Genomic DNA, 24,828 nt, shown 5'->3' on the forward strand with positions numbered 1-24,828 from the left:
CTTATAATAAGCCTTAATAAATTAATGAAAAAAGAATTGTTTAGAAGTTCACTGAGAAACATATGAAAATACAACAAATGCAACTGCAAAAAAAAATAAAAAACTAGTATCCAATTAACTTTTTTTTATACTTTCAGATCAAAAGGTCAAATTTATATACTTTGGTTCATGTTCAAGCAAGAGGATAACAATCTCATCGACAGTTAGTATTTCCTTTTAATATAGAACACTAAAAAGAAGGAATATCAATGATGAAACAAACCTGAAAATGCGAGCTACTGAGGCAGCGAGCAATCTGCTTGAACAAGGTAATCATGCAGCGTTGGAACTCTGTCGTGAGCATCAAAGACCAAATATTACCAAATATTAAGATCACTGACAAACCAAATAATACCTTATTTTTAACAGCTATCTAGAGGATCTGGCTTTTTGACTTGAAGCTGGTTCAAAGAAGACAAATCAAATATACAAATACTAAGATGAAAGCATAATGAAGTAGTTAACTTTTTCTACTTTACCTGATTATAAGATCTACAGCTTCTTGCTCAGTATTTTGCTGCACGAGTAATTATTAGAAAAACAAACCCAATAGTGGAACAAAAGCTAGATAAAGAAACTAGATAATTTACACTGACAGAACTTTACAGAATAACATATAATACAGTGCTTTGTACTTGCATATTAATCCAGAAAACATCCTTTCACCTAAGTGACAATTTTTCCAAAACATCATCATTCACAAAACATCATCATTCACTAAAAATTTTCACAAGTTTTTAAACTTCAGTGACAACTTTTCTTTGGGGTCAACTGCTCAAGGTCGATCTGGTAACTATGCACTGCATCAAAAAAATTGGCATTAACTATGATTCCACCAAAAAAAACCACCATTCCATGAACTTAAATCTAAATAGAATTATGGCAACTATCATTCCATACCTATTCATAAATATGATCTTGTATGCACTCCGCCAACTCGGACCGAACCTCATCAATTTGTTCACGAGAGTACCCTATTTTTGTGAACTGTGAGCATACACAATTTATGTTAATGGAAAAAATAATCAACACTGATCACTTTGCAATTTTAAATAGTTTATGTCAAATAATTTGAGATAAGCTAAATAATGTTACTATTGATTGCAGCGAATCTCTCTCAATAGTCTCAACTTCTTCAATAATTTCTCTCATAAATCGCATCACAAAAAAACCACATTGTTTCGCATCCGGTTGTTGAGGAGCCTATATATAGTAATTAGAGTCAAATTGTTAATGAAAATTATACACATTACAATATATGTTAAACAAAAGTACACATACCTTAACTACTTCCCACTTAACATTTTTCCTACCTTTCCTTCCCTTGGTTGAATTAAACAATTTTAAGGCCCTTCATACGTTAAGAATATTTGTTAAATAAGATTTTTATTATAATAAATATTTACTAAAAGAAATCTGAACTCACATTTCCATTACGTATTTTGAATCATCATCGCGAATGCGGCAACTTAGGGAATCCAGCAGGTAAATAGCATCCTTGTAAGGTTCAATAACACTAAGATTCCAATGGAAACTAGGCAAATACATAGGATTAGATCATAAAATTGAATAAATTATCGAAAGGAAGCAATTGAAAGTGATGTTTTACTTCTTGCTTACCCGACATTACATGGCACTAACACTAGTTGATCTGTTGATGCACTTGTCAGCTTATCTGCTAAAAGAGTTGCCCTTTGATTCAGGGTTTCAAGCTTAACTGATTTGTCTTGTGCCGTTTTTGCCAGATATGGGAGTTTGTGAGGATTCATAAATCTGAATTTCTTTGTCTTGGTATCTTTCACCATCTTTTTATACAGACACCTATCATTGCAAAGAAAAAAAATATTTAGATACTAAATAATAAAATTTAGATACAAAACACTCATAATAAGTTGGAAAAAATAATGATCACTCATAACACTAAGTTATGGCTGATGATAGTAACATCCATACATGAGAACTTACTATGAACAGTCTTGCATATTAAACATACCAGAAATGTATACATGCAAATTCTTTTATTTCTTGAGGACAAGCACATTTAAGATACTTAAAAATATACAAGAAAAAAGATATGAGCAAAGTACTTCCTGTCTAGAAGAACAAATGGCAGAAGGCAAACATTAAGGGCCGGTTGAAAATGAATGAGCTATATTTATGTAAAGTGTACCACATCAATTGATATTAGTAAACCTCTCAATAGAAATGATGAACTATTAACTTAATGAGAATAACATGGTATGAGAAAATTACTAGAAGTTGAATTTTTCAAGAGTAAACTTGTTCACACAACAATATTAGTAAACTTCTTGCAGTTCAAATCAGGGATTTTCTGTCTTGCTAGATATTAGAATTTCCCAGCAAACATAAAGCAATGCAGTAATTTCCCAGCATAAGTAAAGCAATGCAGTTGCAACCGAGAAAATAATATTTAGATACTAAATAATAAAATTTAGATACAAAACAATCATGTGGATTAAAAAATAATGATCACTCATAATAAGTTGGTGAAATTGTAACAATAAACCATAATAAGTTGCTAAAATTGGGAAGCAAACATGTGATGAAAAAGTTGCTGAAATTGCTTAAATAAACTTACTTACCATATGTAGGCAACGATCAAATTTCCTGAAATTGACTCCAAATGATACAAAGAATTGATGTCCTCAAGGTCAAGAAAAAGTTCACAATCTTCATCAAACACTTCATTATCTAAGCACATTGATATACATTTTCCTCCATCTAGAGCATGCTTACTGTAACAATATAACATATGTAATGCTCTTGGGACACTTGTTGACAAAGTAGGTTTTGATTTTTTTCGTTCAAACTTCTTCCTTCTAGGCTTCTAATAATTTCAAATATAAACAAGTTAGATAGCTAGGTTGAATAATAATAAAGTGGCAATATAATTAGAAATATAATAATAAAGTGACAATATAATTAGAAATATAATATCTCATATACCTCATCTTGCTTCACAATCTGCTGTTCAGGCCAAGCCACAACAGTTCCTATGGCATCACCAATTACTTCACATTCACTTGGAATTGGATATGGCAAAGGAGCGGATTTGTCCACTGCTTGATCAATGGAGACTCGAATGCAATTCTTGGGAAATGGAATACCATGAAGCATTTTTTCCATGCCATTGAAACAAACAATTGTACCATATGCAGCAATATTTGAGCAAGATTCCAATGTCAATGCAACTGATTGACCCTAAAATATTAAAAAAAAACATGTTGATTATATTTAGTTTATAATGCTATAATAATAATGAATATCACTATAACTTGTATTTTACCTGTAAAACTTCGTCTTTACCCACAATCTGTACGTCATCTTCTTCAATATTCTTCTGATGAAACTTCACCGAGCAACTGCCTTTGTCATCAATTGAATTGTCCCATGCACCCCTTTTATGCATTAATGCTTCAAGTTTTTGGATGCGTACATCTTGTTCTAAAATTTGCATCTTCGCCTCCTTCAGCTCCCTTTTATGCTCAGCGATTATATCTAGGGTAACATCATATTTCTTCCTTGTTCTACCAACATTGAAATAGATTGTTGGGTTGATATGACCTCCGATACCCCGGACACGCCCAGAATATTCCTGAGTTTCAAGTGCCTTGGTAAGAATATCCTCTTTTGCTCCTTCGCATTGCAGCTTACCCTCCCTCTTTTGCTGTATATATTCATCCTGTAATGCAACATTAAAAAGAATTATCAGTACTTTACCAAGGATAATTACCAAGGATATGCAATATTGGTTTAAAAAATACTGATGTCCAGGCCGGTTCTTCCCGTGATAGCTCAAGTCAAGTGCTTAGTAAGTCATATTGAACAAATATGAAGTTGACTTTGAAATATTTTTTCCTTTTTTGGCATTCAATCATATATTTACTTCTGCACAGTTCTAAAAAAGGCACATATTTGATTGAGCAATTGACTACAAGTTTAATAAAATGACAAAATTTTAATAAATTTTCACTACACAAACCCATAAAGAGAGGACCACCACATAATTGAAGCTAATTGTCTGGAGTTGCAGGAAAGAATAATCAAAAGTAAAGTTGTTCCCAACCTCTCAAGTTCCGATTCATGAATCTTATGCTTTAATTCAAACTAAAACAGCACAAAGAGAATGCTCAAGGAGACAAGGAGCTTTATTTGTCACCAATCAAGTGGGAAAACATAATAGAAGCTTCAGAGCAGTGGTCTGGGGAACAACTTTACTGGCCCTTGGGTTACTGAAGCTTACAAATTGCTTACTGCCAAGAACGTTTCAAACCTGGTTGATTTATCTGCATCTGTTCTATAGAAACTCTAGCTATCACCTCTAAGTTCTCAATGCATTCACCATTAATTGATTGCAGCAAAAGGAAACCACTGCATGTAATAGACTTTTCGACTTGATCTCTTCTCCAAGTAAGAACATTTCAAACCTAGATACCTAGTAAATCCACATCTGTTCTATATAAACCCGTCACCTCTAAGCTCTCAATGCATTCATTCACCATTTACTTCCTCAATACATGCTCTAGTACTGAGAATTCAAGCTATGCAAGGAATGGCTGTTAAACTCCTCATTGCACTGCTTGCCTTGGCTTCCTCACGCAAAGGGTATGCATGCATGCAACTTTACTCTCGAAAACTAGAAGATATATTGAAGTCATTATCAGAAGAACATGAAAATTTACTTACAATCTTGTGTACTGTGTCCACCAAATCTTCACCTTCAAACTCTCCTCCTTTGTTGGCGCGTCCTTTCTTCCACATAATAGCTCTATTGATGTCATTATCATCACATAATTCAGTCCCCTACAACAAAGAAAAATCAAATAACAAATGTGAAATAATTTAATGTGAATCAATTAGAGGGTTCTTAGAGGAAATATATTTTAAAAATACTTACAATTTCTTCAGCAAAGCGTGCATACCCTTTGCGTGAGAGTCGATGAGGATATCTATTTTTTTTCCTTCGCTCTTTTTGTTGATCACTGAGTTTCTAGTTATTTCAAACAGGCGACATATCAAATTTGAATAATACATAATGAATTATGATCGAATAGTTTCAAAAGAAAAAATTTAGAATCTTACAATGAAATCTTCAGAAATGCGACTAATGACAAACGCACGCCAATCTTCTCTTGTAATTTCAAAGCCAACAGGTGGCTCATTCAACTCCTCAGGTTTGTCACGCCTGCTTAAAATAAATTTTTGGGTGAGATGGGTCTTGTATTGCCTCCACTTACTGTTTGCAGACCTCAAACATCCCTTTTTCCACTTTGAGTCAACATTATAAATCAACTGTACATCAAATAAGTGGAAAACATTAATAAGATTAATTAAGACAAACATAAAATATATCTATCATTAGTAGTGAAATATTATAATTGTTAAAACATGCTAACTTGCTTACATTGACTGATTCCCATATTAATTCTTTGACAGCAATTGGGACTTGCTTCCATGTCTTGTATTTAATATTAACCTTTTGCCGAGCCAAGACACCAATGTAACTTTGCATGGCTACAGCAGCTGGTCCTATCGGTTGTCCAAAATTATTGAATGACACCTCATTTCTAATACCTTGCATTCTTTGCTTTGTAATCTTATCCAACTGTGTGCGACCTCTAGAAGTTCTTGAGGAGATAGTGTCTTTGGAATCCAACACTTTATCACCCTCGCAACTCTCTTCACGGGCAGCTGTAATGACTTCTTTACCCTTGTCCAACTTTGCAAGTTGCCCTATTCTCTTACTCTTTCTAGTAGAATCCATTGATCTGTAACAACTTAGACTGATCAACATAAGTTTAGTTAGAAACATGCATAAACTCACAGCAAGATGATATATTTACACCAACAAATTCACAACAGTATGAAAAAAAATAAAAGATAAAAGCAGAAACTTGCAGCAACATCACAACATATCTGATTCGAATTAAAGTGAGGAATATAACATATTAATATTGTCCACAAATTCATCCTCATAGGTAAATTGTTTACACACTTATATTCAAAAGCAAAAATTCAGCAATTAAATATTGTCAATCCAACTTCCATCACAGTCTTCACGAATACATGGTGGTTCATTATCATCTTCTCCGTCAATATCCATTGATGGTAACCCCCTACTAAAACATTGATAGTGGATAGCAGTGTCCTCTAACTCTTCGCCCTTTAGGTATTCAAAGTAGTCTCTGTTTGGTGTTGCAAGTACAACACTCCATAAAGGATCTTCAGGATCTTCAATGTAAAATACTTGCTTTGCTTGGCTTGCCAGGATAAAAGCGTCAGATTTGAATCCAAGTCTATTGAGGTTTACCAATGTGAAACCAAGATCATCTACTTTAATGCCGTTATTATGCTCCACCCAATTACATTTAAACATTGGAAGTTGAAATTTATGGTAATCAACTACCCATATTTCTTCTATAACTCCATAAAAAACCATATCTGACACAATAGGATTTTTATCCTTTGCACTTGCAACTTGCATTGTCTTTGCAACTAAGCTGACTCCGGAGTTTTGAACAACTCGTATAGCATCACGCTCTTTTGTAGCATAAGTAACCCCATCAATCAAATAGCTAGAGTATTTTAGTACTTGCTTGTTAGGCCCGCGAGCTATCCACATCAATCTTTCTGAAACTTGATGAGTGGAATGGTCAACTACATCAGCAACCTAAATTTTTTATGCAATAAATTTTTAATTATGCATAAATATGAAAATGAATGTATGCCAATATGTAATACTAAAGAAACTTACACGATCACGCAACCAAGTAATAAACGTTCGATTATGCTCATCTTGTAACCACTTCTTGGACTTAGCCTTACGAGGAAATCTTGCATTCAAATACGTCATGTGTTCCCTAATCAAATTATTTGGTATAAATAAACCAACAGAATGTAAGCAAACCACATTAAAATATTAATAAGTTAGATACATTACTCGATATAGAGATCAATCTCAGCATCATTTGCCAATACATAACGATGTGCTTGCGTCAACTCATCGTGAGTAGTGGAGTAGACTACTGCACCTGATAAAGGCTTAGTAAGTTCTATTTGTCGATGACTTGATGGGATCCCAATTGTGTGCACACTAGACAGATAGTCTGAGCAAAATTCAACAGCCTCTTCAGCAATATAAGATTCAGCCATACACCCTTCAGGTCGATTGCGATTTCGCACATAACCTTTCAAAATCTTCATGTATCTTTCAAATGGATACATATACCTATACCAAACCGGTCCACACAGTTTCACCTCCCGCACAAGATGAACACTTAAATGAATCATTATATCAAAAAATGAAGGGGGGAAATACTTTTCAAGTAAACACAATATTGTCACAATCTCTCTTTGCATATCATCCATCCTTGAAACATCTATCACTTTATTACATAACACATTGAAGAAGAAACACAAGCGAGTGATAGTGTCTCTAACATGTTTGGGCAAAACACCACGTATCGCCACAGGAAGCAATTGTTGCATTAAAGCGTGGTAGTCGTGTGACTTAAGGCCAATAAGTTTTAAGTCCTTCAACGACACGAGGTTTTTAACATTAGATGAGTAACATGATGGAAGTTGTATTCCAAACAAAGAATTCAAAATTTTCCTTTTCTCATCCTTACTAAGTGTATAACAGGCTGCTGGCAAAAATGTTTTCTTCTCCCCCATCCTTGGTGCCAAATCTGTCCTGACATTCATTTCCAAAAGGTCTAATCTCGCTGCTACTCCATCCTTTGTTTTTCCTGGAATATCAAGTAACGTTCCGATAAGACTTTCACAAATATTCTTTTCAATGTGCATCACATCAAGAACATGTCGAATGTATAGATGTTTCCAATACTGAAGTTCAAAGAAAATTGATTTTTTTTTCCAGCATGATTTTACATCATCATTCGACTGAGACTTTCTACTCATTTTTCCCCAATGACAATTAATTCTTTCAACTCTTTCAAAAACTTCATCGCCACTTAATGGTTTTGGAGCAGGGTTAAATTCTTGGTTCCCATTAAATGCCTTCCGTTGCCTTCGATAAGGATGAGTTGCAGGTAGAAACCTTCTATGACCTGTATAAGACATTTTCCTACTATGCTTCAACCTTGTTGAATAGGTATCTTCACCACAAATAGGACATGCATGATATCCTTTCACAATGCATCCTGACATGTTCCCATATGCAGGAAAATCATTGATCGTCCATAATAAGATAGCCCTAAGCATAAAAGTTTCTTGGCGATATGCATCATATGCTTCGACACCTATATCCCATAAGCATTTTAAGTCATCAATTAGAGGTGCTAAGTAAACATCAATATCATTTCCTGGCTGTTTGGGACCAGAAATTAACAATGTGAGCATCATAAATTTTCTCTTCATACACAACCATGGAGGAAGATTATAAGTAATCATTAAAACTGGCCAACAACTATATGCAGAACTCATTAAACCATGAGGATTCATCCCATCAGCTGATATAGCCAATCTGAGATTTCTTGCCTCAATACCAAAATCTGGCCATTTGCGATCAACTATTTTCCAAGAAGGTGTATCAGCTGGATGGCGTAAATATCCATCACAAAGTCTTTTTTCGGCATGCCAAGTCAACTCCTTAGATATCTCTTTATTCCGAAACATTCTTTGAAATCTTGGAATAGGGGGGAAGTACCACAAAACCTTGGCAGGAATTCCTTCATTTATCATATTTTTTTTCCCAACTTCCACCTTGACATCCCGCAAGTAGGGCAATTAGTTAAATCCTCATACTCCTTCCGGTATAAGATACAATCATTAGGACAAGCGTGAATTTTTACATAATCCATCCCTAATGCAGATAAGCTTTTCTTTGCATCATACAGAGATAAAGGCAATTTATTGTCATCTGGAAGTATTTCTCCTAACAAACTGAGTAGGTCAGTGAAACTTTTATCACTCCAACTATATTTGGCCTTCAAGTTGAATAATTTCACAATTGCAGATAACCTTGTAAATTTAGTGCATCCCGGATATAAAGGTGTCTCGGCATCTTCAAGAAGCTTATTGAATTGGGTTGGATTCTCAGCATAACTATCATATGCATCATGAACCATATTTATTGGTTCCTCACGAACATATTCATTTGGCCCTACTTGGTCACTTTCATTTTGTGAAATCCCTATCGTAGATCTTTCGCCGTGCCATATCCATGTATGATATGTCATATCTATACCGTTACAATACAGATGTGCCCTGATAGTTTGTATATTTTTCTTCTTTAGATTGCCACATTTTGCACATGGGCAAGATATTCCCATATTCGGATCATTAGTGTTTTCCATTGCAAATTGCAAGAAAGACTCAACTCCATTCTCATATTCACGTGATAGTCTATCCTTTGACATCCAATCTTTGTCCATTCTTTATAACTAATCAATCAACAATGAGCTAATACCTAAAAATATTAACACAAACAATAGTGTGAAACTATAACAAAATATTTAAACAATTAATCAAAATTGTATTTCTACCTGAAAATTTTTGACCATACAGGTTTCTCATCAAAATGCAATCCCAATAGCAAATTTCTCACTTGGGGAGATAACCTAGTTATCTATATTATCCATATGTACATGTTTGTTAGAGTCTACGTATAGGTAGTTAGGTACTTTTGCCTTGGTATAAATTGTAGAGTCATATAATATTGGAGCATTCACCAAAACATATTCTCTATTGAAACATGTTAACCTTTAGTTGAAAAATGAAACCATTCCAGGAAAATGCTTGAATTATAACTTATAATAAGCAACTTTGTTTCTTTAGCACTTGAGAATCTGCAACTTCCTCAAAGGGACATCAACATAAGCAACTCAATGCAATAGTGCATGATGTATTAAATCATACTTAAGCCATTAAGCTCTTAGAAGGCAAGTGACATAAATATAACAATAGTAGTTGATATAAATTCAACAAACTGAGTAGGCACAAGTCACTGCCCAGAATTAAGATGAGATAATGCAGAACACAAGTTTTAGATACAATAAAAATGAGAGATATTCTCTGCGCATTAAGGGTACACAATAAAAATAATAGTAGAATAACACTAGAGATTGATTAATTTCAAGCTGCACATTATACCTGACGACAAAGAAAGGCTGGAATGTGAATAATATCTGCAACTTGGCCAACAGCTTCACACTGAATTTGAGAAAAAAGGATAGCATGTTATATGCTTCATGCTATTTTTAAGGATTAATACCTACTGCCAAAGTCTATAGCTAAACGTTTAAAAATTCCAGATTAAATCATGAGAAAATACAATCAGGGGAGGGGGAAAATTGATGCAGTATGAATCCGGCAAAATGGCTAGTTCGGAAAATAATCAAAAATAAACAAAATCTTATTCTAGAGGGATGGAAGAAATTTTACCTTTCTTTCTTCCGTTCCTCCTACTCTCGAATCTGCTCTGCGAGGAAGGAACTAAGATCGAAGGGTTCAGAGGAGTTGAGGAGCCGTGAGAAGATTAGGAAGGGTAAGCTGACTTTGATTGAGGAGATGGGGAAATGCGAGATTAGGGATCTCGACTTGGAGGAGTTGGGCCGGCGTGAGGAGTTTTGCGTGAGGAGTTTGGGTCGAGATTAGGGTTCAGAGGAGATCACGCGGCAAGGAGAGGAGAAGGCGCTCGTGGAGAGGAGAAGGCGCTCGTGGAGAGGAGAAGGAGAGGAGAAGGCACTCGTGGAGAGGAGAAGGAGAGGAGAAGGCACTCGTGGAGAGGAGTGGAGAGGAGAACTCGTGGAGAGGAGTGGTGAGGAGAAGGCGCGCGCGCGTTGAGGGTTTAGAGTTTAGCAAAGCGAGGGCTGCGAATTTATTTTAAGTGAGTTTAGGGGAAACATACACAACACTTTAAAAAACGTTTTTTAAAAAAATGTTGTCTTTGACCATAAACAACAACACTAAAGACAACACTTCATTAAAAACCGTTGTCTTTAGTAAAAAGTAAATACCATAGACAACGCTTTTCACTAAAAGCGTTGTAAAACAAAGAACGACAACATTTTTATTAAAAAGCGTTGTCTATCGGGTGTTGTTGAATGCAAAAATTCTTGTAGTGTGTGTCTTTCCACTACACACACATCAAGCCTCCATCCTGCCGCTCCAAGTAAGAACTTCTTTTATGTATGATAAAGAAATGTTTTTAGTCTAAGTATGCATGAATGTAAGTAGGAATGATAATAATCTTATGCTAGCCTTGTTAGGAATGATGATAACTTATGCTAGTTTGTTGTCATATATGAAGATAAGCATGGCTAGGAGAGGCAATAACCGAGTCGATGAGACAGTACCCCCACCTGATCTGATGCATGTAGTTACTGAACTCCAGCGTCAGGTTACAGAACAGCAGCAAGTAATTAATACTCTGATGAATCAGCAGGGGAACCCTACCACCCCACTAGTGAACCAGAATACGATGTCAGTCGTACCTACAGCTGCACCAGTACCACCAATAGGCCCAGCCCCAGTAGTTCGACAAGAGGCATATCTGATTCAGTGGCAGAGGCTGAATCTAGAAAACTTCTCTGGTACTTGTGAACCATGGGACACCCAAGCCTGGTTCAAGACTGTAGAAAGCATAGTAGAGCTACTGGACTGACCCGAACATGAGAAGGTCAAGTGTGCATCATGAGAATGTGGTGGGACCGGGTTAAAGCAAAGAGGCAAGTGAACCAAATGAGATGGATTGATTTTGAAGTTGAATTTTTCAAAGAATTCTTCCATATGAGTGTGACAAACAAGCACTATGACGAGTTCACCGAGTTCCGGCAAGGTGACCTATCAGTTATGAAGCCGTGAAAAGATTCAACCGATTAGCACGCTTATGCCCGGTGTTGGTCAGTACGGAAAGAGAAAGGGTTAGACTCATGCTGAAGATGCTCAGACACGAAATAGCTCTGAATGTGGCCGCCGGGGTTAATAGACCGCAGACCGCAGAAGAGCTGTTCAGCAGTGCCCTGATCACCGAACACTACCTGAAGGCGCTGAACGAAGGCAAGAGTCAAGCCCAGTTGGGAGGATAGAAATCTCAAAGTACCAAAACCAGCTGGAAAGGAAACCACAATGGTAAGAGAAAGCAATGGAATAACTCTAAGGGTGGTCCAGCGAACAAACAGCCTATGTACCCTCAGTGTACCACATGTGGAAAGAAGCATCCAGGAGTATGTCGTAAGGGTACGAACAAGTGCTTCAACTGCGGACTAGAAGGGCATAGAGCCAGAGACTGCCCTACCCAGGTTCAGGCACCTCCTCAGCAGTATATTCAGAACCGAGGTGCTCCCTCACAGCTACACCAGATGCAAGCTGCGATAGAAGGTACTCAGATAAGCCAAGGGAGATTGGAAGCCCCGCCAGTTACGACAAATGCCAGGATTTTCTCCCTCACCAAGGAGGACATGGCGAATGCTTCTACGGTTGTCACAAGTCAGATATTTATTTTCAGTCAGCATGCTACTGTATTATTTGATACTGGGCAACACACTCGTTCGTCTCCATGCCTTTCACAAAGAAGATAGACATGCCACTACAAGCCTTAGATTGCAAATTCTTAACGACCCTGCCCTCGGGAGAAGTGATGCCATCTACCCATATGCTGTGAGCTGCTCCTATCAGAATCGCAAACAGAGAGCTCTATTGTAATCATATAGTGCTCGATATGCGGGATTATGACGTTATATTGGGCATGGATTTCCTGAGCAAGTACGGTGCTTCGGTCAGTGCCGTAAAAGAAAAGTAGTTTTCCAACCAGAGGTGGAATCGATGTTTGAATTTATTGGAGAACCAAGGAAAAGAACTAAGAAATTCTTATCAGTCTTAAGGGCACAAAAGATGTTAGACAGTGGATGCACTAGGTTTTTAGCACATGTTGTCGATATCAGCCAAGCAGAGAACCAAAAGCTGGAGGAATTCAGAATTGTCTACAGCTACCTAGAGGTATTCCCCGATGAACTACTAGGGTTAGCCCCCGATAGAGAAATTGAATTTGAGATCGAATTGATTCCTGGTACTAAATCGATCTCTAAAGCACCTTACCTTATGGTGCCGACTGAATTGAAGGAACTTCAGGGACAGCTACGAGAGTTACTCGAAAAGGGACTTATCCACCCTAGTCATTCTCTATGGGGAGCTCCAGTACTGTTCGTGAAGAAGAAAGATGGGTCTATGCGAATGTGCATAGACTATCGAGCGCTAAATAAGGTGACGATCAAGAACAGGTACCCTCTACCACGGATTGACGACCTGTTTGACTAGTTAAAAGGTGCCACCGTCTTCTCTAAGATTGACCTGAGGTCTGGCTTGTTAGTTAGAGCCCTAGAGCCAATCATTTGATGATTGTATGGACTCATTGTATCATATTCTTGTATATTAATAAAGGCATTACTTCTTCTTCTTCCTCAAGAGAGCTCTCTCCTTTTCCTCCTCTTGCCGAATCTTACCAAGGTGCTAGCACACCTTTTGTGTGAGGTTTCTCCACCTACGTGTCCGTGTGGATACTTCTAGAGGACCGACGCTTGACGGTCTTGAGATCCGGCAACTCCTTGGAAGAGCGGGAACGCGAAAGGGCACGCAACAAGGGTAAAGTTCTCAACACATAGATCTAGGAGTAGATCTAAAGATTTTGAAACTCGTATTTGTATTTCGTTCGGTTTTCCTTGCACGGATCTACGGCTTTGGGTGATTCGGGGTTTCCGCGACGCGAAAAGCGGTTTTCGCGGCCCGAAAAACCCAACAGTGGTATCAGAGCCACTTGCAAGGCGAGTACGAGTTTGTTTTTTGGTTTTATGAAAACTAAAGTTTCTGTAATTTTCTGTAAAATTATGATTTTTGGGTTTTATGAGTATTTTTCTCGAGTAATCGAAGCACAAGTGTTTAGTAGCTTGTAGGCATCGGCTACCGGAAAGATTTTTCCATAACGGCTTCGTTTCGTCCCAAAATTTTTTGGGACAGCGGGCTTGGGTGCCATTAGATCGCTTAGGAGCAACTCGCGATGGTTAGATCGTGGGTAGGGGTACTGCCCCTAACCCCGCAAGGGGATTTGCTCCGCGATTGCATCCGAAATCGCTAAAAACGAACCCGCCGGGAAGATTTTTCCGAAACGGCAATGTCTCGGCCCAAATCGTTTTGGGACAGCGGGTTTAGGCGCTGTTGGATCGCAAAGGAACCCTCGCGATGGTTAGATCGCGGGTAGGGGCGCTGCCCCTGGCCCCGCAAGGGAATCCGTTCCGCGATTGCGCCCGAAACCGCTAAACGGGTCCGCCGAGAAATTTTACTCGTAAAAATTGTAAAAATTAATTTTAAAATTACAGAAAATTAAGAAAATATATAATTTTGAATTATATATTAATTTTGTGATAGTCATGGCCAAAAAACCCAATGTAATTGGATTGTGTTGTAATTCATAATACGGCCTACGTGTCGTTATGTGTTTGCGAGTGTTGTATTATATTCGCGACCTGCGTGTCGTGCCTTCTCTTATATTCTTGTTGTAAATTAGATTTAGACTCGAATGTAAATCGAGTTTCAAATTGTAATGTACAAATTGGAGTGGTGGAGGGTCCACATGAGACGGAGTTCCGAGGCGGGCACGAGCAACACAAGGTGGTCAAAGGGAGGAGCTTGGAGAAGCTGTTGACCCTAGGTTGACCAATCGATCTTCTTATTGGCTTGAGAAGATCGTAGTAGGGCCATAACTAAATCACAAATAGATTAATTAATTGCTTGTGTATGTGATGCATATTTAATAAGTAGTTAATTAATTAAGTGCCTTACGATTAGATTAGATCTAAGTCGTGCACATGATGCACCCTTGCGATTAGATTAGATCTAAGTCGTGCACAAGATGCATCCTTTTCGATTAGATTAGATCTCGATCGAACCAACTCTAAATGCCTAACCGTGCTGTGATACCTATCACTACCTCGATCACATGTATTGTTAAATCTGCCAAAGCAGAGCAATACATATTATCTTGGTAGGGTACGGAGGGACAATCTTGGTCCCGCCTATCAACGCATGGGTGAATACAAACTCAATTAGATTGAGTATTCCTAGTTACTCGGTTGGATCGAGTCAACTATAGGCATTCTTCCAACGGTTGGAAAAGATAGGTCAAAATCACATCTATATTAACTCTCGGGCGTATTAGCCAAAGCTAACTCGAGTTTTAATATAAATATGGATCTTGATCCTATAAACAAGAGTTGCATAGAGATGTAATTGGTAATCGTTACCTACCGATCATACTAAGCCTTGGGCGTATTAGCCAAAGTTAACTCAAGGGTTAGTATGATGTGGATCTTGTCCCACAAGAATTATAGAATTCAGTGGGAGCATCATTTAATTAAAGGCCTAATTAAATGATTTTAAAAGAATATGATATTTATTTCTGCAAATTTTCTGTTATAGATAACCATGACGTCGAATACGAACTCTTTCTCCCTGCGTTCTGTCCTTAAGAAGGACAAGCTCAACGGAGCAAATTTCCTGGACTGGTACAAGAACCTGAGAATAGTTCTCACTCAGAAACGTAAACTGTACGTTCTGGAGCAGCCCATTCCGGAGGCTCCTCCTGCCAATGCCCCGCGAGCCGACAAAGATGCTTATAAGAAGCATCAAGACGACGTATTAGATGTGTCCTGCCTAATGCTCGCGACCATGAACTCAGAGATTCAGAAGCAACATGAGTTGATGGGTGCTTACGATATGGTTGAACATCTTCGTCAACTATATCAAGGACAAGCAGGGCACTGGAAGAGGAACTTCACAGGATACCTGGAAGATCTTACGAAGAAGAGAAATAAGATTTCTACTTCAGGTGTACATGTTATAGAAGTCAACCTCTCTATTTCTTCATCGTGGGTATTAGATACCGGATGTGCTTCGCACATTTGTACTAATATACAAGCGCTGAGAAATAGCAGACCATTGACGAAGGGTGAGATAGACCTACGAGTAGGCAATGGAGCACGGGTTGCTGCTATTGCTGTAGGAACTTACCATCTATCTCTGCCCTCTGGGCTTGTACTAGAATTAGATGATTATTGTTATGTGTCTGCCTTGACTAAGAACATAATTTCAGTTTCTTATTTGGACAAGAAAGGATTTTCGTTTATAATAAAGAACAAATGTTGTTCTGTCTATTTAAACGATATGTTCTATTGTAGTGCACCTCTAATAAACGGACTCTATATTCTAGACCTTGAGAGCCCTATCTATAACATAAATACCAAGCGGTTCAAGTCAAATGACATGAACCAAACCTACCTCTGGCACTGTCGCTTAGGTCATATAAATGACAAGCGCTTATCCCAGCTCCATAAGGATGGTTTGCTGGACTCATTTGATTTTGAATCATATGAGATATGCGAGTCATGCCTACGAGGCAAGATGACCAAGACTCCCTTTAGTGGGCACAGCGAGAGAGCGACTGATTTGTTAGGACTCATACATAGTGATGTATGTGGCCCTTTCAATGTCGCTGCTAGAGGCGGTTATAGATACTTCATCACATTTACTGATGACTTCAGTAGATATGGTTATGTGTACTTGATGACACATAAATCCGAATCCTTTGAAAAGTTCAAAGAATTCAAGAATGAAGTACAGAACCAGCTTGGCAAGAGTATTAAAATACTTCGATCAGATCGAGGTGGTGAATACTTAAGCCATGAGTTTCGTGACTATTTAGCTGAGTGTGGGATTCTATCCCAACTCACTCCTCCTGGAACACCACAGTGGAATGGTGTATCCGAAAGGAGGAATCGTACTCTATTAGATATGGTACGATCTATGATGAGTCACACAGATCTTCCGACATATCTATGGGGATATGCTCTAGACACGGCAGCTTTCATACTCAACCGAGTTCCATCAAAGGTCGTGATAAAGACACCATATAGGATATGGACTGGGAGAGATGCCCAGGTGTCTTTCATGAGGATTTGGGGTTGTGAGGCTTACGTTCGACGTCAAGTCTCAGACAAATTAGGACCCAAATCCGACAAGTGCTATTTCATCGGATATCCAAAGGAAACTAAGGGATATTACTTCTACATTCCCAGTCAGCACAAAGTAGTTGTGGCAAAGACTGGGGTCTTTCTAGAAAGGGACTTTGTTTCTAGAAAGACTAGTGGGAGTGCGTTCGATCTTGAAGAAGTTCAAGATGTGAACAATAGCACTGAAGCCTCGATGTAAGTTGAACTGGAACCACAAAGTGTTGTGGATGATGTTGTTCCACAAGGAGTTGAGGAACAACAACCAGTTCAAGTAGACATACCTCTTCGCAGATCTGATAGGGTACGTCGTCAGCCTGAGAGATACTCATTTCTCTTGTCTGACCATGATGACATTGTGCTCATAGAGGATGAGCCTACCACCTATCAGGAAGCTGTGATGAGACCAGATTCTGAGAAATGGCTAGAAGCCATGAGATCCGAAATGGATTCCATGTACACCAACCAAGTATGGACTTTGGTTGATCCACCTGAAGGGGTAAAACCCATTGGGTGTAAGTGGGTCTTTAAGAGAAAGACTGACATGGATGGACTTATCTATAAGGGTCGCTTGGTAGCTAAAGGTTTCATGCAGATTCATGGTATTGACTATGATGAAACTTTTTCTCCAGTAGCGATGTTTAAGTCTATTCGGATCATGATTGCTATTGCAGCCTACCATGATTATGAGATATGGCAGATGGATGTCAAAACCGCGTTTCTGAATGGAAACCTACTCAAGGATGTGTACATGACACAACCTGAGGGTTTTGTAGATCCACAGCATACTAGCAGAGTATGCAAGCTGCATAGGTCCATTTATGGACTAAAGCAAGCTTCTCGGAGCTGGAATCTTCGATTCTATGATGCAATCAAATAGTTTGGTTTCATCAAGAATGAAGATGAACCTTGTGTCTACAAGAAGATTGTAGGAGACATAGTTGTCTTCCTCATATTGTATGTGGATGACATACTACTCATTGGGAAGGACATCCCTATGCTTCAGTCTGTCAAGACTTGGCTAGGGAGTTGCTTCTCAATGAAGGACTTAAGTGAGGCATCCCGCATTCTAGGGATACAGATCTATAGAGATAGATCTAAGAGATTGCTTGGCCTAAGTCAAAGTACATACATTGACAAGGTACTCCTTCGGTTTGCCATGCAGAATTCCAAGAAGGGATTTCTGCCGATGTCACATGGCGTGAGTCTTTCGAAGACTCAAGGTCCTTCTTCTAGAGAGGAGAGAGACCGCATGGATCAGATCCCTTATGCCTCAGCCATAGGATCGATCATGTACGCTATGCTATGTACTCGACCTGATATCTCGTATGCTTTGAGCATGACGAGTAGATACCAGTCAGATCCAGGTGAAAGTCACTGGATAGCGGTCAAGAATATTCTTAAGTACTTAAGAAGGACTAAAGAATATTTCTTGATATATGGAGGCAATGATGAGCTAGCTGTAAAGGGTTACAGTGATGCTATCTTCCAGACCGACCAGGATGACTATAGATCGCAGTCGGGGTTCGTATTTTGCATAAATGGTGGTGCTGTCAGCTGGAAGAGTTCGAAGCAGGATACAGTAGCTGATTCTACAACAGAAGCCGAGTACATTACTGCATCAGAGGCAGCAAAGGAGGCAGTTTGGATCCGCAAGTTCATCACTGAACTTGGGGTGGTTCCTAGCATTGCTGACCCTATTGAGCTCTATTGTGACAACAATGGAGCTATAGCACAGGCAAATGAACCTCGCTCACACCAGCGGACCAAGCACATACTACGGCGCTTCCATCTCATTCGAGAGATTATCGATAAAGGAGATGTGAAGATTTGCAGAGTACCTACAGAGGCTAACATCGCAGATCCCTTGACCAAGGGTTTGGCACAGAAGAAGCATGATGGTCACACTAGGTCATTAGGCCTTAGAGCCTATACTGATTGGCACTAGTGCTAGTGGGAGATTATTAGTTAGAGCCCTAGAGCCAATCATTTGATGATTGTATGGACTCATTGTATCATATTCTTGTATATTAATAAAGGCATTACTTCTTCTTCTTCCTCAAGAGAGCTCTCTCCTTTTCCTCCTCTTGCCGAATCTTACCAAGGTACTAGCACACCTTTTGTGTGAGGTTTCTCCACCTACGTGTCCGTGTGGATACTTCTAGAGGACCGGCGCTTGACGGTCTTGAGATCCGGCAACTCCTTGGAAGAGCGGGAACGCGAAAGGGCACGCAACAAGGGTAAAGTTCTCAACACATAGATCTAGGAGTAGATCTAAAGATTTTGAAACTCGTATTTGTATTTCGTTCGGTTTTCCTTGCACGGATCTACGGCTTTGGGTGATTCGGGGTTTCCGCGACGCGAAAAGCGATTTTCGCGCCCCGAAAAACCCAACATGGCTATCATCAAGTAAAAGTGAAACAGGATGATATACCGAAGACGGTGTTCCAAACAAGATACGGACACTATGAGTTCGTAGTTATGCCCTTCGGAGTGACGAATGCTCCTGCTATGTTTATGGACCTGATGAATCGGGTATTCTCGGCATTCCTCAATAAATTTGTGATCGTTTTCATCGACAATATCCTCATCTATTCGAGAACCCAAGTAGAGCATGTCGAACACCTGAACATTGTATTGCAAATTCTTCGGGAGAAGCAGCTGTATGCGAAATTCTCCAAATGCGAGTTATGGCTCGATCGAGTATCATTCTTAGGTTATATTATCTCCAAGGACAGAGTAATGTTAGACCCCATAAAGATTGAGGCTGTGAGTAACTGGACCAGGCCAAAGAATGCCAGTGAGATCAGGAGTTTTCTCGGGCTAGCAGGCTATTACAGGAAGTTCGTAGAGGATTTCTCTAGAATTGCAGCCCCTATGACAACTCTCACCAGGAAGAACAAGAAGTACGAATGGGCAAACGATTGCGAGAAGAGTTTCACAGAATTAAAAAGGAGACTGACTAGTGCTCCAATCCTCACTCTTCCGGAAAGTAACAAAAGTTTCGATATGTACAGCGACGCATCCAAGTTAGGACTCGGACCTATATTCATGCAGAACGGCAAGGTCATTGCCTACGCCTCTAGGCAACTCAAGGAACATGATAGAAATTACCCCACCCATGATCTAGAGCTAGCAGCTGTGGTCTTTGCTCTCAAAATATGGAGGCATTATCTATATGGAGCTCAGTGTAAGATTTATACAGATCACCAGAGTCTGAAATACTTCTTCACACAGAAAGACCTAAACATGAGATAACGCAGATGGCTCGAGTTAGTCAAGGACTATGACTGTGAGATCTTTTACCATCCGGGAAAAGCGAATAAAGTGGTCGATGCACTCAGCTGGAAGTCCCGTGCCACCTTAATGTCGCTATCGGCATTTTCCCAACCCTAGGAAGGGAAATTATGTGTTACAATATGAAACAAAGATACCTAGAGCTATTCTAAGTTCGAGGACGAACTTTTTATAAGGTATGGGAAATTGTAACACCCATAAAGTGTCTAGTAAATTTTATGTAGTTTTTGCATGATTAGAATGAGTTTTATGTGGGTTCCTTCTACAAAAAAAAAAAAAAAAAAAAAAAGAACCAAAAAGAAGCATGGCCAAGGTTCGAACCTTGAACCTTTTAGTAAGTGACAAAGCTTTAAGTAAAATGGAATAACCAATAGCCCAAGAGGAAGTATTGTTAGGAAGGAAAGGGAAGTTGTAGTTAAGGGTAGGGAGGGTGAAGGGACACCTTTCACTTAGAAGAAAAGTTTATCTTTTCTTTTTCCCTCCACTTAGAGTGGAAAAAATCATTTTACTTCTTCCTTTTTAGAAATAAATAGAAATAAAAAAGGTAAGAGAAAGAAAAGTTCATTCTTTCTTCTTCCTTTTCATGTAGAATAAGAAGGAAGAAAAGGGCAAGGGAATTTGGATTCTCCTTTCTTCTTCTTCTTCCTCCTCCACCGAAACCCCAAGTTCCTCTCTCCCATTGCCGAATTCAAGCTAAGGGTTTTCTTCCTAAGGAAACTTCACAAAGGGAAGTTCTTGAAACATACTTCTTATTACAAGCAAAAATAAGGGAAAGGAAATTCTAGAAGCGAAAAGGGTCTTCTTCTTCTTCTCCACGAAGGGTATTTTCTTAGTAAACCAAGTGAGAGGATGTAAGTATCTCCCTCACCTGCAGTACAAGTAGTTTACGAGTGTTTTCCATGTTTGATGTTGCTTAAGAATCTAGAAATGAAGTTCGGCCAAGAAGAGATAAAGGGCCTAGGAAAATTTAAACTCTATTTAGGTTTGCTTATGTATTTTCTTATGATGCCTAATAAGTTAGGTGATGTTATTAAGATGTTATTCATGATTTATGTTGCATAAAAACCTAGAAATCATGCTTTGAAGTTTCGGCCAAGAAGAGATAAGGGGCCTAGGAAAGTTTAAACTCCATTTAGATTTGCTTATGTATTTTCTTATGATGCCTGATAAGTTAGGTGATGTTATTCATGATTTATGTTGCTTAAAAACCAGAAATCATACCTAGTAGTTTCAGCCAAGAAGAGATAAAGGGCTTAGGAAGGTTTAAACTCCATTTAGGTTTGCTTATGTATTTTCTTATGATGCCTAATAAGTTAGGTGATGTTATTAAGAGGTTATTCATGATTTATATTGCTTAAAAACCTAGGAACAAGCTTTGTAAGTTTCGACCAAGAAAAAAAATGAAAAGGCCTAGGAAAGTTAAGCTCCAATTAGATTTATATATGCTTCCTCTCATGATATCTAATAAGTTATGTGATGCTATTAAGATGTTATTCATGATTTATGTTGCTTAAAAACCTAGGAACAAGCCTTGTAAGTTTCGGCCAAGAAGAAAATGAAAAGGCTTAGGGAAGCTGAACTCCAACTAGACTTGCTTAGGTTTTCTTCTATGTCATGCTATGTATCATATGCCATTAGTGTAAGAGTTCATGCTTGAAGTTGCTTAAAAGAAAACCTAGATTCATGCTTTATAGGTTTCGGCCAAGACTTGGAATTAGGGTTGGAAATTTCATGTATGCTTGCTAAGAGTCTCACTTGTTATGCCATGTATCATGTGATATTAATTTAATGTTTCATGCTTAAAGTTGCTTATAAGAACCCTAGAATCATGCTTATAGGTTTCGGCCAAGACATGGAATTAGGGTTTGTAGAAAGATCAAAACCCCAATTATGCATGATAATGACTCTTTATGATATGTTATGTGATATGTGGACTTTATGTTACCATGTTATGCTTATGCAAGGCTTATGTATGAGGAAATGCCTAAGAGTTGCTTCCCTATAAGTTGGGATTAAAAGCACTCTTCATGATATGACAAGTAACATAAGACCTAAGAGATGCTTCCCTATAAGTTGGGATTAAGAGCACTCTTCATGATATGACAAGAAACATGATATGCTATTTTACTTTTGTATGACTTATACCGGACCTAAGGATGGTCCATGGGATGGGCTCCTAAGTTGCCCCTAGGTCGAAGCACGGGCCTAGTTCATAGTAGGTTCGAGATTAGCTACCTCAGATTTATTTAGGATGCGCGCAATTCATGTATGTGGTACAATGCCGGGCCCTCATGTTGAGATTTATGTTTAAGTATTTATATAATATATGTTTTTAAAAGAACATCTTGCATATATATGTGATTTCATGTTATGTGATTATTATGCTTTAGGAAGATGTTCTCTTGAGATATGTCTATAATATCTAGAAGAACATGCTACTGCTTTATGCTTATGCTCTCTTATACTATGTTATGATTTGTCTAAATGAATATGACACTACCTCATGCTAACATGAAAGGTGAAATCTAGATGTGGTTAAATGAATATATCACTACTCCATGTTTAATTCATGATTCATGGCTTTTGTGAGTAGGAAATGATCTTACTAAGCCTATGTGCTTATAGTTTTATTTTCCTTGTACTACAGAAAAAGGTAAAGCATGGATAAACTAAAGGGAGCAGCAGGAAGAACAAAGATGTGTGTGATAGTTGCATGGTGGAAGAGATCTGTTTTGTGTTTCAGGACTTATGCATATTCTAAGTTCTGCATGTTAACTTATTTTTCCTATTTGATACTTTTTGATGGTTGCCACTTGATATTAACTTGAACTTGTTTTGATGGTTGAATGCTTAATGTGAACTTATACTCTCTTTTGTTCCATGAAACCTTGAAATGTTAAATACTTATTTAATTAGAGAATTATTAGTTATCATGAACTCTAGAGAACAATATACATGTTTAATTTTCCCCTTATTCAGTAAGTTTTATGATCTAGTTAAACAAGCAAGTATCATATTTCAAATAATAGATAGTAAAAGTCAAATTTTATATGCCTGAATGTTAGCATGTTCACATATTTTATTTATATGATTAAATTTTAAAATTAAAATAAAATTTTTTTTTCTTCCACTGTAATGATTTCATATGCATATATATATATTCGCGAAACGTCGCTCTTACCGTGTCAGGGCAAGAGGAAGAACGAGTGTTACATGAAATAAGCACAACATTATATCCATTGTACAGCATTATATCCAATAGTTCCAAATTTTTAATCCATCGGATAAAAAGGGCTACAGTGTGCTAATGTAAATGAGGACGAGCGCAAGAGGTCTGAAATTTGTTATATGATAATAGAGTACCACATTTTACAAACCGAATTATTGGATGCAGTCGGTCCACGTCCCTAATGTGTTGCCACCGGCGGCGATCCTAACCTTGATTCACGACAAGCTCAGGTACACGGCGGCGGTGATTCCCACGGCGTACACTCCCATAATCCTAGCTATCACCTCCCCTCCGGCCCTCGTCGCCACCCCGAGGCCGGCAATCCCCGCGACACCGATGGGAACACAGCGGAGCACCGCCCGCCCTGCTCCGGCTAACACAGCATCCCTGAATAGATCCACCGCGAAGGCCCGGAACTCAGCCCATGCAAGGTCGTCAGAAGCGCCAGGGAGAACCCTTCGGATGGTCGCATCGACCTGAGCACGGCCGGGGGGCTTGGGGACCCATCTCCCTACGAGGGTGATGTCCCCGGAAATCAAGCCGTAGAGGCCGGCGGCCGCTTCGACAAGCTGGTAGCGGCGGACACCCGGGAAGGCGTGCTGCGCCTCCGACAGGCAGCGGTCATAGACGGCCTCGCAGGCGGCATCAAACTCCGGAGAGGAACTCAGCACTCGCTCCACACGCTTCGATGCGTTTAGCCCCATTTCGATCTTCCAACCTAACGACAAATCAGTGAGAGGGGGATGGGCAGGAGGATTTCACTTAAAGGACTCCTTAAATTACAAATTCACCCAAATAATTTATGAAATTATTATTTGAATCTCTATGTTACTCGAGTTCATATATTATAGAAAAAATTTACCCTTTTAAAAAACAATAAATAAACATGTTTACTCTTGATATTTTACAGTATGATTAATAATTAAAAAATATATTTAAAAAGGTTATTTATATATAAATAAATTAATAATTTTGTATATAGATATAATCGTCAACATTTGATACCATAGATGATATTATTATTTATACAAATTTAAATTAATTATCATTCTAGCATAATAATACTCAATAATATTTATATTTTCATATCATAAAATAAAATGAAAACAATACAAAATTTCTATTAATACAATACTAATAATAATGTTTAATCTCAAAAATATTCCCTTAGTTCGCAAGATGGCTCACTTTAAAAGTCAATAAAATAGTTGACGTAGTAGAAGC

General features: G+C 38.4%; 1 protein-coding gene across 1 annotated transcript; it reads right to left on the minus strand.

The window, feature by feature from the left end:
• Positions 1–23,819: 23,819 nt before the first annotated feature.
• Positions 23,820–24,308, minus strand: LOC122019270. The gene has a single exon (XM_042576758.1). The coding sequence runs from the start codon at positions 24,306–24,308 to the stop codon at positions 23,820–23,822; it is 489 nt and encodes a 162-aa protein (XP_042432692.1).
• Positions 24,309–24,828: the final 520 nt, after the last annotated feature.

This window comes from Zingiber officinale, chromosome 9A, assembly GCF_018446385.1.
Source record: "Zingiber officinale cultivar Zhangliang chromosome 9A, Zo_v1.1, whole genome shotgun sequence".
NCBI lineage: Eukaryota > Viridiplantae > Streptophyta > Magnoliopsida > Zingiberales > Zingiberaceae > Zingiber > Zingiber officinale.

What these genes read in the sequence shown, in the direction of transcription:
- LOC122019270 (XM_042576758.1), bottom strand. Translation starts at nt 24,308, where the DNA reads ATGGGGCTAAACGCATCGAAGCGTGTGGAGCGAGTGCTGAGTTCCTCT.